Source organism: Ochlerotatus camptorhynchus, unplaced genomic scaffold (genome assembly GCF_037179485.1).
Source record: "Ochlerotatus camptorhynchus isolate MF236.1 unplaced genomic scaffold, CSIRO-AGI_Acam_v1.1 ptg000170l, whole genome shotgun sequence".
Lineage (NCBI taxonomy): Eukaryota > Metazoa > Arthropoda > Insecta > Diptera > Culicidae > Ochlerotatus > Ochlerotatus camptorhynchus.
In genome coordinates this window covers 2,735,602-2,749,428 of record NW_027040660.1, presented here as the reverse complement: position 1 = coordinate 2,749,428, position 13,827 = coordinate 2,735,602, and the positions used below count along the sequence as shown (strand labels likewise).

The following is a 13,827-nucleotide window of genomic DNA, read 5'->3' as shown; positions in this document are numbered from 1 at the left end:
GGATACCTTCTGGCCATGTTTAGGGATCCAATGCCACGTTCTTCAACTCCGGGTCGAGGCCGATTTGAACGAGATAAATGACAAACCCGAAATGTCCTTACCCTTTGGTACGAGTTTCACCACATCAGGCTCCGTGATGATTTCCAGACATTCCTTGGCCATCGCTGAGATTACATCGTTGGTTGTATCGGGACGGATGCGTGACAAATAAAGCCAGAATTTGTCCTTGTCAGAAGAAGGGTTTTGATTCGTGACCGTGACAATGTTCTTGGTAGTTTCCTTGGAACCGTATTGAGCTGGTGTGATAGGCGTGTAACGTAATCTTGGAACTTGAGGGGGCTGGAGAGCAGGTTTTGGTGGAATTTGTAGTACAGGTGGAGCGGCGGGCATAGTTGAAAGCTGCCTAATTTCGACAAGCAGATCGTTGATTGCCTCCGATAACGATGCGAGTTGGGAAGGCTCATGAGGACGTGATATTGAACGAAAGTGTGAATTCTCGAACAATTCAGCACACTTGACGCACATCCAAAATAAATTATTTTTGTGCGTCGTGAAATATCCCAGAAGTGCTCGTGACACTCCAGCACACGGCATGTGGAACACTCCACCACAGAAGCCTCGGCAAGCAACTTGTTCGATACCATTGATAGCCGTGTTTTCCTGATGCGGTATAAGACTCCTGTCCCGGAAGCTGTTGGAAATCCGCCTTCACATAAGTTTCGTCATCCATGACGACACAGTCGAACTTTGTGAGCAGATTCGTATACAGCTTTCGGGACCGCTGCTCTGCCGACGTGTTTTGTTTGTAATCTCGGTTCACCACCTTCACCTTCTTAAACGTCGACAACCCGGCTCGTTTCTTGGCCAGCTGCACAGTAGTATGGGAGACATTGAGCTTGCCAGCGACGTCCCGGATGGAGAGGTTAGGATTCCGCTTATATTTCACCGCCACCTTCTTCGTCGTTGCTGCCACGTCCGGATTACGATTGCCACCGCTTCCAGGCTTCCTGGCGGTCGACAGACGCTTCCCAAACACTTTTAAAACGTTTGTCACAGTCGATTTGGCCACATCCAGCAATTTTGCCAACTTGGCGTGTGAGAACGTCGGATTCTCTTGCTGCGCGAGCAAAATTTTGACACGATGCTTCTCTTGCTTGGACGTCATTTTGAAAACTGGAGAGCAAACGGTGAAAACTCATCATAGCAACCATTGTATATACACTCAACTTCCAAATGCAGCATTTCAGGTTTTTTTTAATGCATTTTTAACAGAAATACACCAATTTGAAGTTGACCAATTTTTGCGCATTTCAGACTTTAGATAACACAAGACATCAAAAGAAATTCTATACAAAATATCGTACATACTACTTATCTATTTATCTGGCCGTTAAGCACTGAACACCGGGACTTATTTCAAACCCGGCAGACAGGAACCTCTAAACGGTATGAATGGAAAGGTAAATACATTGGTAGAAGTCATATTTGGTGGAAACTTTCCATTTTTTGTTCAAAACCCGCGTTCGAAAAAGGGAGCCAAAGGCGGGTTGTGCTTATTTACTATGACGAAAATCAGATCTCAACGCTATGCTTTTCACAATGATTTATTTCTAACTAAATATGGAACAATTTCTCACGCATTTATCAGAAATTCTTTTACTGCCCTTCATCCTCAATCTATTTTCGGTGTACGTAACACAATTCCGGCTTGACATTTGCGAAGCATCGATTGAAACACGACTCGCATTCGTTTGAACAAAATCACAGACGTCCAATGCATCTTTCACTTAAATCTCCCGTGTCTTCCGGGAAATCTAAGCGATTTTTTCACCCACCGACGGTGATGGATCTTTTGCCAGTGGGAGGAAAATTTCCCGGGAAATGTGTTTGAACCCGCCGTCATATCGCAAATCCATCGCACGTGCAAATCAATATGAAAAATCATACGCACAAAGGATTCATCGTCACGGGAGATAAATCGGATTTCGCTGGTGGCACCGTCGTCATCGTCGTCGTCGTCGTCGTTAGTTATTGTTGTTGCCCCATTCGAGTCGGAATAATGTTGCGGATTTTGCAAATATGTTTTTCTCTACGAGCAGAACTGCATGAGCACGGGGAGCTATGAATAAATGAATATTAATTCTTGATGCTTACCCAGTCGTTGTTGATTGGTAAAGGTTGTTGTTATTGAATAATGAAATGATTAAATCACGGCGTAGCCAATGTGCTTATCCGATTAATATTCATATTAAGAGTTTTGTTAACCTGATCAGATGATTTTGAACTAACTGTTATCTTCTTTTCTTTTGGTTTCCACCTTCACAGGTCACGAATATTTTTCGGTGATTTTATGCGAGAAAATCGGGCCCGCGTGGGAGGTGGAGTGGCTGTAAGCGGAAGTGCAGGATCACAGGCTCCAGTTTGCGTCGATGGTGGTGCTAACGGTGGTGGAGGAAGCGGCAGTGGAGCCTCGGTGTGCAGTGGAGAAGAGCCTTACTTGATTACGGGCAGTTCGGTATCGGCAGACACTTGTAATAGCAACATAACAGCGGTAGCAGTAGCCAGCAATTCCAGCAGCAGTGGCATCAGTATCAGTTCCAACGGCACTAGTAGTACTAACTGTAGTGGCGGTGGCCAATCGGTTTGTACCGTCGGGAGCACCAGTGTGAATAGTGTCAATAATTTCGCCCCCAGTAATAACGGTAATAATGGTAATGGACCAACCTCGCCGCTGTCTTTGCAACAGCAACAGCAACAGCCGATAGGTTCTAGCGTGCTACCACAGCATCAGTACCAGCACCAGCAGCAGCAGCAGCAATATTCGGTACAACGGATCGTTTCCTCTGGTGCTGGCGGCGGCGGTGGGGGTAGTGTTGTGTCGGTTTCCAACAGTGCTAGTTCTGTTAATAATAATATCAGTAATAATAACAACAACAGCGGTGGCTCTGCTGCTGTCATTGGAGGATTAGCTGCTGGCGGTGGGCCACTGGCAAACGGCAGCTTATCAGGTGCATCAGCCATCGTGAGTAGGGGTACTAACAGTGACACTGGCAACAATAATGACGATTGCGACCACCAAAACTCACCCGGTAAGTACCGAAAATGCTCTTAATGGGATGCAACCGGTATGCTGTAGGGAGGATACTGGCTTCGAGATGTACAGTTCCATGGCTGTGTGACGTTAATTAAGCGACGGTTATCTGATACAGCTATCCGCAGTGGGTGAGTCTATTTTCCTACGAAAATGTAGGTAACTGATGGCTACGAACATAGCTCTTAGTGAACAGGGGAGATCATTTAGATTGTTGAAAATCACGCTCGCTCCATCGGTGCAGATTCTTCTGATGGAGGTGCATGGTGCATTTTAACGATATGGTTTGATATACATATCTGCTGCAATTGAACGACGAAAAGCAAGCACAATTAGCCAATGAGTTACGGAATTTTATTTTTTTTTTGCTTTCGCTGACGGGACAACAGTTTTTCGGTGCTGATTAACGTTCCCGCATCAACTTCTGGCACAAACTTGATCGTATTACACCAATTTTGGTTAATCAGAATTATGAACCAGCACATATGGAAGCAGGCCATAATGGGGTGTTTACACTTGTGCTGGTGTGCTGGTGCTAGTGTACTAAAACTGTATCAAAAAGTAGTTAGCATAATGTAACCAGGGTGTCAGTATCTACCAGGATGAAATTTCAGGAACAACTGAAATTCGTGCTAGTTGGTTGAGCTGGTTGAGCTACGAACCACTCATGTGAATCTCAGTGCCTACACTTATGACTTCTCTTATGGGAATTTTACGAGGGGGTTGGGGGTGGGGTGTTGAAATTTGCTCACGATTTTTTTACATGGGAGGAAGGCGTTTCAGAAATATCTTTCGTAAGCATGAACGGTTCAAATGCAGTACGAAGAAATATTCGATGGGAGATCTTCCTTAGAAGGTAGGGGTTTTAAGCTTTGAATTACTAAATCTTATAATGGTGGTACGGGGGGTGAAACACTTGAACAAAATAAACTGCATTCGTAATTATTAAATTTTCCCCAAGCAGAAGATCTTGGGGTTTAATCTCAGGCCCACGCCAACTGACGAATAGATTTTAATCTTCCCTCTCCTAATTCCATGAAACTTTGCATACTTGTTCAGTAGGGGAAAATAACTAGGTTAGTGACAGAATGCGGTCATTTTGATTTACGGCTTAGTTTTCAAAATGGTGTATACAATATTATTCAATAAATCAAAGCACGAAAATGAATCTTCTTATGGAAATGGCGTCTGTGACAAAGTTTCAGGTAGTGAAAATGTTATACAATATAGGCCGAAGAATGCTACCCTGAGGTAGTCGTTCAGATTTGTGATTTTGATAACTTCCCTGCATTTTAACTTTCCCGGGGATTTTCATGATTTCATAATACAGACTGGCAAATTAAACTTCTTCAATATTCAATCAAACCTTTTTGCCAAACAATGTCGAATCCTTTTTTCTATATCCAGAAGATCAACTCCAATTTAGTAGCCTTCAGATTTGTTTGAACGAATTAAATTGGTAACTCTTAAGAGTTGATGAGTATTTGAATGCCCATGGCGAAATCCAAACTGCTCATCTGGAAAACTTGAGTTCATATGGATGTGAAGCATCATTTTATTCAAAATTATCTTTTCAAAAAGTTTACTTATTGAAGAAAGCAAACTTATTGGACGGTAGCTAGAAGCTTCAGCTGGATTTTTATCCGGCTTGAAATTTGGCACATTTGTGCCATTTATCAGGATAGTATGCCAAATGAAAACATCTGTTGAATAATTTAACCAAGAAAGACAAGGTACTCTGTGGGAGTTTTTTGATGAGGATATAGAAAATTCCATCATCACCTGGTGCTTTCATGTTTTGAAACTTTTTAGGTATAGATCTTATTCTGTCCAAATCAGTCCCCCAATCATTAAAAATATTTTCCCGAATGAAAATATTCAGAAAATTCCGAGCAACCTGATTCTCAAAAGGACTAGTAAGACCCATATTGAAATTATGGGATTTTTCGAATTGCTTAGCGAGTTTCTGAGCTTTTTTTCGAATTTGTAATCAAAATTTTACCACCTTCTTTAAGCGTTGGAATAGGCTATTGAGGTTTTTTTTTTCAATATCATCTTTGGATATCAAGATCTTTAGGAAAATATCAGGTCAACCTGCAATCTTAAAAAAAAAAATATATAAGGGGACTTAATGGAGGTCTTTGATCACTTGAAAGTCTTTGGATTTGAAGGTTTCCACCCAATTACAGTACATGAACATGAATTTTTGAACTCGGTAAGGTGATGATCATTTCCAATGCAAAATCCTACGCTGAATTCAATGCCGTGGTCAGAAAAAATTAAAGTAGAGCCATTTTTGAGATATACAAAAAATTTGATTTTTTGAATTTTGGACAAAAGTACGATTCCTAAAATGTCAATATCTTTGGAACTAGTGCACCAATTTTAAATCTTTTTTTATGAAAATGAAGCGAACTAAATTTTCTATCGTTCATTAGAATATTATGTCTTAATTAAAAATTTAATTTTGAAGTCATTTAAAAATTTACAGCATTTTTTTTTATTTTTCCAGCGAATTTTTCATAAAAATCTTGTTTTAATCAACATTTTTAACGGGATAAAAAGATTCAAAAAATCATTCCATAATTTATTCTTAAAGTCCATTCAAAACCGGAGAAAATGAGCCTTTAATGGATGAAATCGGTTGGAAATTGTCGAAGTTATGAGCATTTTTGTAAAACACTCAAAAATGTTGCTGAAATACAACAGCTTTAGAGTTCCTTTTCTAGGTGTCGTTGTAAGCATCCAAATCGCATGTAAAGTTTTCATGGGAGATTCTTTTCTCTACATATCAATTTGATTAAGGCATATCAGGATTTAAAACCGAGTTGATACAAAAGAAATTTATTTAGGTTTTATTAAAAATGATTGAGAATCGAATGACTTTGTCTTCGATGTTTTGAACTTGTTTCTCGAATCAGAAACCAACAATAGTCACCCATCATTGCTTCATCCCGAAACCCTTGGTAACGACGTTCCATCATCTTCATTTGTTGGTGAAAACGTTCGCCGTGCTCATCACTCTCGTCACCAAGATTTTCCGGGAAAAAATCCATGTGAGAATGTAGGAAATGTATCTTCAAAGACATATTCACAACTGTGTTCAGTGAAATAAACGGATTTGAAATAAATTATATGTAACAAACACAATATTTTTGATTTATACCTATTTTTTCATAATTTTTGAGCAATTCATCGACGGCTTCCTCATAATCTGGGCTTCTGAAATTTCCTAAAAAGGTTGTGACAACACGCTGGAACGATTTCCACGCTTCTTCCTCATCTGGTGTCAAAACTGTATTGAATGCGGAATCATTGAGCAGTTTTTTGATCTGTGGGCCAACAAATACACCTTCCTTTATCTTTGAGCTTGAGCTTGAGCTTGAGCTTGATTGACCGCCCACGGTTGCTACTCTGTTATTGCCATATCAGCTGTAATTACACAGAGAACCAATAGATAATGCTTGGGACTAGCAATCATCCTCAATGTGTAAAAACTGGTGATCTTAAATTAGGCAATACCAGCGCCGGCCGCGCCCGAACACAGGTCAAGAAAGGAATGGGAAGGATTGTGTTGACATGACACTCGTTTTGATGGAAGCCGAGAACACCTATGCACTTCCACGAGGAATCACTGGGATATTGGATATAAGGGTTGGGTTTGCAGCAGGGTTCGTTTTGGTAAACGGTAAGCTGAATTGATGTCCTAACGATCATATAACGCGAAGGAGCTTGGGACTAAACCCACGGTCTTCTGCTCAGTAAGCAAAAACGTTTGCCACTAGGTAGACGAGCACCTTTTTAATCACCGAGTTGCTGTTATTACCATGTAGTCATATTAACAAATAAAAGGATTGACGAATCTTGAATGTGGATGGGCCTGAGATTAGACTCATGATGTTCTGCTCAGTAAGCAAAAACGGTTGCTCTAAGGCCACCGAGCCCCTCATATCACATAATACCGTTGCTCAAATTTTTGTATCCATTCAAACCCGGAACTAACGACAACAACGAGTTTCGCAAAATACACGATACACAAGCGATTTTACCATAAATCTCTTTGATATGTAAGGACCTGGGACCGCGTTTTCCTGCTCAGTAAGCAAGCCACTGTAACCGACGATCTCTCAAATCCGAAAACGAGTTAAGCGAGTTATAACGACCTTCTTCCACTAGCAGGTCTGTTTCTGTTTGCACAGACAGTCCCACTAGTTTCCGATACATTTATAGGGGATAGTAGGAGATTAAAAGAATGGAGAAGAGTTATAGAGGTTTTTTTTGTAGTTGTTTTGCTGAAAAGAGAGAAACAGAACTAAACGAAATTACACCTGTTGAAAAAAGATAAGTCTATTATTTTGGTTAGTGATCGTTTGGATTTGGGTCACCCCACGTTGTGTTTAGGTTAGCATAAATAAATAATACTATTTAGTCATATAAATCACCACAGCTCATTATCTTCAGCGTTATCGGTTTTCGTTTCTGGATCTTTAGTTGCCTCTGTGATATACTTACTTGCGGCATACTATTTTGGGAGTGTATATAAGCGTGTACCATGTACGGTAGCTCATCTCTCATCGTGATGGTGGTACATAGTAGACAAATTAGAGAGAAAACAAGGAGGTATTAGTATTAGTTATATGTAAACAAACAAAACAAAAGAAGAGAAGAGGAAAGAAGAGCAGAAAAATAAAAAGGGGATAAAGTAGATAACAAAGAAAAGAAACGTAGGCAGATTATTAGAAAAGGCATTATCCGAGACTCAGCAATCAAATGTCACTCCCGCCGAGATCTCAGAGAAACCCTCCCCGCCGAGACCCGCACAGCCGAGCTCGGTAGAAAAAACTAAGTGTGTAGATAGATTAGTAGGAAAATAAATAAAACTACTTTATGACTCAAAGTGCAATGAATGAGCGTTAGTTTCGGGATCATTTCAGTGTTAGAGTTATGTTAGTTTTGATCCGTAATCAGCCCTGCCGACCCCTCAACATTAGTTGCAGGCAGTGGTTGTTAGATAATGCAGCACTGTAACTACTACTATTTTAGAGGTATGATTCGTCAAGTTTATACAACTCAATGTTTCAATTGAGGCAAACTATCTATCTTACAATTACAAAAGCAAACCTAAACTTACAATTATATGCAAATGCAAAATAAAACTTGACAAATCATCGTCAATCCCCTTATTACAGGGCAGGGCCTGACGATTTGAATCTAATTTTGATCAGTGAACGGGCACCATATGGTACATTTTCTCACCATGAACCTATCATTTTCAGCCTATCTGAACTATTTAATAAATGGAAGCCATAACATGGGTTACGCTTCCCCTAAGCGGGCCCTCCGCATCCTGTCTCTGTCTTATCTCAAATACAAAATGCCAATGGTATGAATGTATCTATATATAACTTGGAAATGACGTACAATCAAATAAACCCGTAACCCACTCACTTGGTCAGGCTTCAGAATCGTCCAGTGGGCAGTGCGCTCTACACGCCAAGTTACCTTTTTTTCAAATTTACCGCAAATTTGATATTTTAACCATTGAGTGTTGATTAGTCACAATGAAACATTGTGAGAGAAGTTGAGGTTACTAGTGTATTAAATAATCTAGGTCCTATTTAAAATTATATCTGAAAAATCCAAATCTGGCCAACGCCCACCCTAATCCTAAACCTGTTCTAATCCACCTGAAATGACTAACGAATGGAAGACTTTGACTACCCAGCCATGCAATAGTCTCATTCCGTGCCTTATGGCAACTTGATGATTCTATTGCGCTCATCTTTTGGCACCACCCAGGGGAGACTTGGTCCTGTACCCAATGCTTAACTTATCTCCATTCCACTCAGCTACTCGCAATTTCTTGTGATATAGTGGGTGGAATATTATTATATGAGACAATTCAATGCAGACGTCTTTCCAAATTTGGCAGATCGACAGGTAATCGGTGAGTTACCACGATAGTTGCTATTCAACAACTCGACAACGTCCCATCGTCAACGCCGGCTATTTCCCATTGCAGACGCCAACGAAATGACGTCATCGAGCTATCGATCAACTACCCTGGTTATCGCCTGGTACCTTATAGCACGATGGTAGGAGGCGAACCGGAAGAATCGATGAGCTACCTCCCCCAATACACCTTCCTTTATCAGAAACCAACAATAATCACCGATCATTGCTTCATCCCAAAACCCTTGGTAACGACGTTCCATCATCTTCATTTGTTGGTGAAAACGTTCGCCGTGCTCATCACTCTCGTCACCAAGATTTTCCGGGAAAAAATCCATGTGAGAATGTAGGAAATGTATCTTTAAAGACATATTCACAACTGTGTTCAGTGAAATAAAAGGATTTGAAATTAATTATATGTAACAAACACAAAATTATTGATTTATACCTTTTGTATCATAATTTTTGAGCAATTCATCGACGGCTTCCTCATAATCTGGGCTTCTGAAATTTCCTAAAAAGGTTGTGACAACACGCTGGAACGATTTCCACGCTTCTTCCTCATCTGGTGTCAAAACTGTATTGAATGCAGAATCATTGAGCAGTTTTTTTGATCTGTGGGCCAACAAATACACCTTCCTTTATCTTTGCGTCAGATAAATTTGGAAATACTGATTTCAAGTACTGGAATGCCGGCCCTTCTTTTTGCAACGCTTTGACGAAATTTTGAATAGCCCAAGTTCTATATGTAGTGGTGGAAGTATTATGCGTTCTTTTACCACAAGAGGATCAGTTTTAACGTTGTCTTTACCAATTGTGAAATTATCCCGTTTTGGCCAATCTTTTCGGACGTAGTGTTCCTTACGAGCTCCACTGTCCCATTTGCACAAAAAACACATATATTTTGTGTATCCCTGTTGCAATCCAGTCAACATGGTAACCACTTTAAGATCGGAACAAATTTTCCAATTGTGTTGATTGTAATTTATCAAATTGAGCAATAGAGCCATTGATTCAAACGTTTCCTTCATATTAACGGCATGAGCTAATGGAATAGAAGGTTTCTCATTCCCTTGATGCAGTAAAACGGTTTTCAAGCTCAACTTGCTGCTATCGATGAATAAACGCCATTCAGCTGGATCATATGGCTCACCAAACTCTTCAAACAAGCCGTTTACGTGATGGCAAAAACATGCCTTGTCCTTTGTAGAATAATATTTGTCAAATTTCTTGTGACGATTCCTGTGACAAGAAATTTTGACCTCCTTGCTCAGCATGTTGTGTTCTTTCAAGCGTGATGCCAGCAATTCGGATTTCTCCTTCGATAAGTCGAGATCTCGCACCAAATCATTAAATTCGGATTGTGTAAACAGTTTTGGGTTTCTTTCCAATTCCACCTCGAAGTCTTCCTCGCATTCCTCCTTGAATTCCTCCTCACTTTTTCGTAACGGTCGATTCAACAGAGGGCGCTCGTTTCCGCTTTGGATAAACAGGATACGGGACCGAACTTGAATGTGGAACAGGTTTTGTCATAGAAGCCACTTGTGGATACTCAACTGTTTTGTGACGTCCTTGTTGCTTAACTTTTGTCAAGCAGAAATAACAATCCGTTGCATGACAAAACGGTCGACGCCATATGGTGGGCATGTCAAAGGACAAATAGCGACTGACAGATAACAAATAAGTGAGTTAGTAAGTAAGACATTAACACTTATCAAAAATAGATCAAGTAAGATAATGTCGATCAGGAAAGAACAAAGCACTACCATGCTGTACATAAATTGTTTATATGAAAGTTATTCGAAAAATCAATTTACCTTGCGCCTGACATCCACCTAGCTAAGCACGTTTTGCACGAACTACATAATACTTTTGGAATCCACGGTTCGTCAAAGTCTCCAGGATCAATTTTAAAATAAAACCTGCATGCAGTTTGCAAAGAAGCAGTGAAATTGACCGATTTTGTAAATATATAGTTGCCACACGCGTAACAAAACTTTTGAGGATCATTTTTACACTTGAATTCACGTTTTGTCGTATACATCGTTAAGCAATGTTAAAGAAAGAAAGCTTTCAAATTGAGTTGGTTGCGTTAGGTTCTCGCCGAGCGGTCTCACAAACACTAGCGTAAATTATATTGTTGAAAATATCCCATTTAATTTTGCGTGACAGCTGGTAGTGTTAGTGAAATGCACCGTATGCGTACACGTCCGCAGAAAGGCTTACTGGAAGTGGTGCATGAACCTAGGAGCGGGACAACGGTCAATCTTGGAACATTCAATTTCCATGATTTTACAAAAAATTTCATAACTTCGACAATTTCCAACCGATTTCATCCATTAAAGGCTCATTTTCTCCAGTTGTTAATGAACTTTAAGAATAAATTATGGAATGATTTTTTGAATATTTTTATCCCATTAAAAATGTTGATTAAAACAAGATTTTTATGGAAAATTCGCAGGAAAAATAAAAAAAAAATGCTGTAAATTTTTAAATGACTTCAAAATTAAATTTTTAATTAAGACATAATATTCTAATGAACGATAGAAAATTTATTTAGCTTCATTTTCATAAAAAAAGATTTAAAATTGGTGCACTAGTTTCAAAGATATTGACATTTTAGTAATCGTACTTTTGTCCAAAATTCAAAAAATCAAAATTTTTGTATATCTCAAAAATGGCTCTACTTTAATTTTTTCTGACCACGACATTGAATTCAGCGTAGGATTTTGCATTAGAAACGTTGGTCAACCACTAAAGTTCACACTTTTTATGTTGTTTTGTAAACTAGTTTAATTCATTGTTCTTTGTTTGTAACAAAATTCACTTAATTCTATGTCTAGTAGGAGTTGGGCCGGATACTCGCGGCTTACTCGAGGTTAGAGGGGTACATTGTCGAAGGATAGGAAAAGGGGAGGAGCTTGGGAGTAGGGTATCGTTGCCTCATCAGAGCGTTGTCGCCAGTGTGAACGGTAGTGTGGTTCTAGATTCGTCTGGAGTTCGACCGGCTATGGTGACCAGTGGGCGACGATGAGGCTCATCGAGACGGGGGACAAGACAAATAAAAACTAATAAAGAGATACAAAAGACAAACGAATTAAATTCTTATACTAGACATTTGCAGAAACACATAAATCGACTGCATATAGCAGAGATCGCGGGTACCCAACACGTCTCTGATAGGGATATAGGGTTGTCTTCCTTGGGCCTCGAGGGTATTCAAAAGTCGCTCTCTGGCGGCGTCATTATCCGTACATTGCCAAACTGCGTGATCGATGTCATCGTAACCGTTTCCACACCGACAGATGTTGCTGTCCACGAGGTTTATTCTATTGAGATGAGCATCTAGCGAGTAGTGGTTGGACATAAGTCTACTCATCACGCGAATAAAGTCACGACTTAAGCCCAAGCCTTTAAACCACGCTCTCGAAGAAACATTAGGAATAATTGAATGTAACCACCGTCCAAGATTTCCATTGTTCCAATCGGTTTGCCAACTCGAAAGGGTACTCTGACGTACTAAATGGTAAAATTCATCGTGTGAAATTTGCCTGTCATAAAATTCGCCTTCCTGCGCGCCCACCTTTGCGAGAGAGTCCGCCTTCTCATTGCCTGGGATTGAGCAATGTGAGGGGACCCATACAAAGGTAATCATATATGATCTTTCGACCAGTACTTTCATCTGCTCCCTTACCTTTGAAAGGAAATAAGATGAGTGCCTACCTTGTTTCATCGACCGAATAGCCTCAATCGAACTGAGACTATCCGAGAAGATGAAGTAATGGTCTGCGGGCATGTTGGAAATCATCCCCAATGCGAAGTTGATTGCTGCCAGCTCAGCAACATAAACAGAACAAGGTTCCTGAAGTTTGCGGAAGGCGCTAGAGTTTTCATTGAAGACACCGAAGCCAGTGGATCCATTGAGACGGGACCCGTCTGTAAAATATCTTTTCATGCAATTGACTTGTTGGTACTTTTCAGTAAAAATACGCGGAATAATAATAGATCGAAGTTGATCGGGAATCCCATGAGTTGCTTGTTTCATGGTCAGATCATATTCAGTTGAGGAACTGCGATTGGTGAAGTGAACACGGTCTGGAGTATAACAAGGAAGACACATATCTGATGATATGTAGTGGTGGTAGATTCTCATAAATCGAGATTGTGTGTTCAGCCCAAGAATTTCTTCAAAATTTTCAATTATAAGTGTGTTCGTCACTCCGCATTTGATTAGTATTCTGAGAGAGAGCTCCCAGAAACGGTTCTGGAGGGGTGTTACTCCTGCCAGAACCTCGAGGCTCATGTTATGCGTTTAGTGCATACAGCCGAGAGCAATACGCAGACAATGATATTGAATTCGTTCCAATTTTATTAGGTGACATTTTCTTGCCGAGAGAAAGCGGAAGAGCCGTACTCTAGAACAGAGAGAATAGTTGTTTTATAAAGCGTTATGAGGTCTCCCGGATGAGCACCCCACCATGTGCCGCAAATTGAACGGAGAAAGTTGATCCTCTGTTGACATTTTTGCTTCAAATACGTAATATGGGTATTCCAAGTGCACTTTGAATCAAACCAGACCCCAAGGTACTTGAAAGACAATGATTGAGTAATGTTTCTGCCCAAAAGATTAAGTTGCATTTGGGCTGGGTACCGCTTTCGAGTAAACACTACTAGTTCAGTTTTCTGCGGCGAGAATTCGATCCCTAGATTCCTAGCCCAAGAAGACAAGTTATCTAAGGAACTTTGCAATGGTCTTTGCAAGTCCACGGCATGTGGACCTCTTA

At 40.2% G+C, this 13,827-nt stretch overlaps 1 protein-coding gene across 1 annotated transcript in view; it reads left to right on the top strand.

The window, feature by feature from the left end:
* Bili (FERM domain-containing protein 8 Bili) overlaps positions 1-13,827 on the top strand; it is a 218,594-nt gene that overhangs the window by 46,497 nt on the left and 158,270 nt on the right. Inside the window, exon 3 of the mRNA XM_065222477.1 lies at positions 2,326-3,089. Coding sequence (XP_065078549.1) covers positions 2,326-3,089 — 764 coding nt within the window. The remainder of the gene's footprint in view (positions 1-2,325; positions 3,090-13,827) is intronic.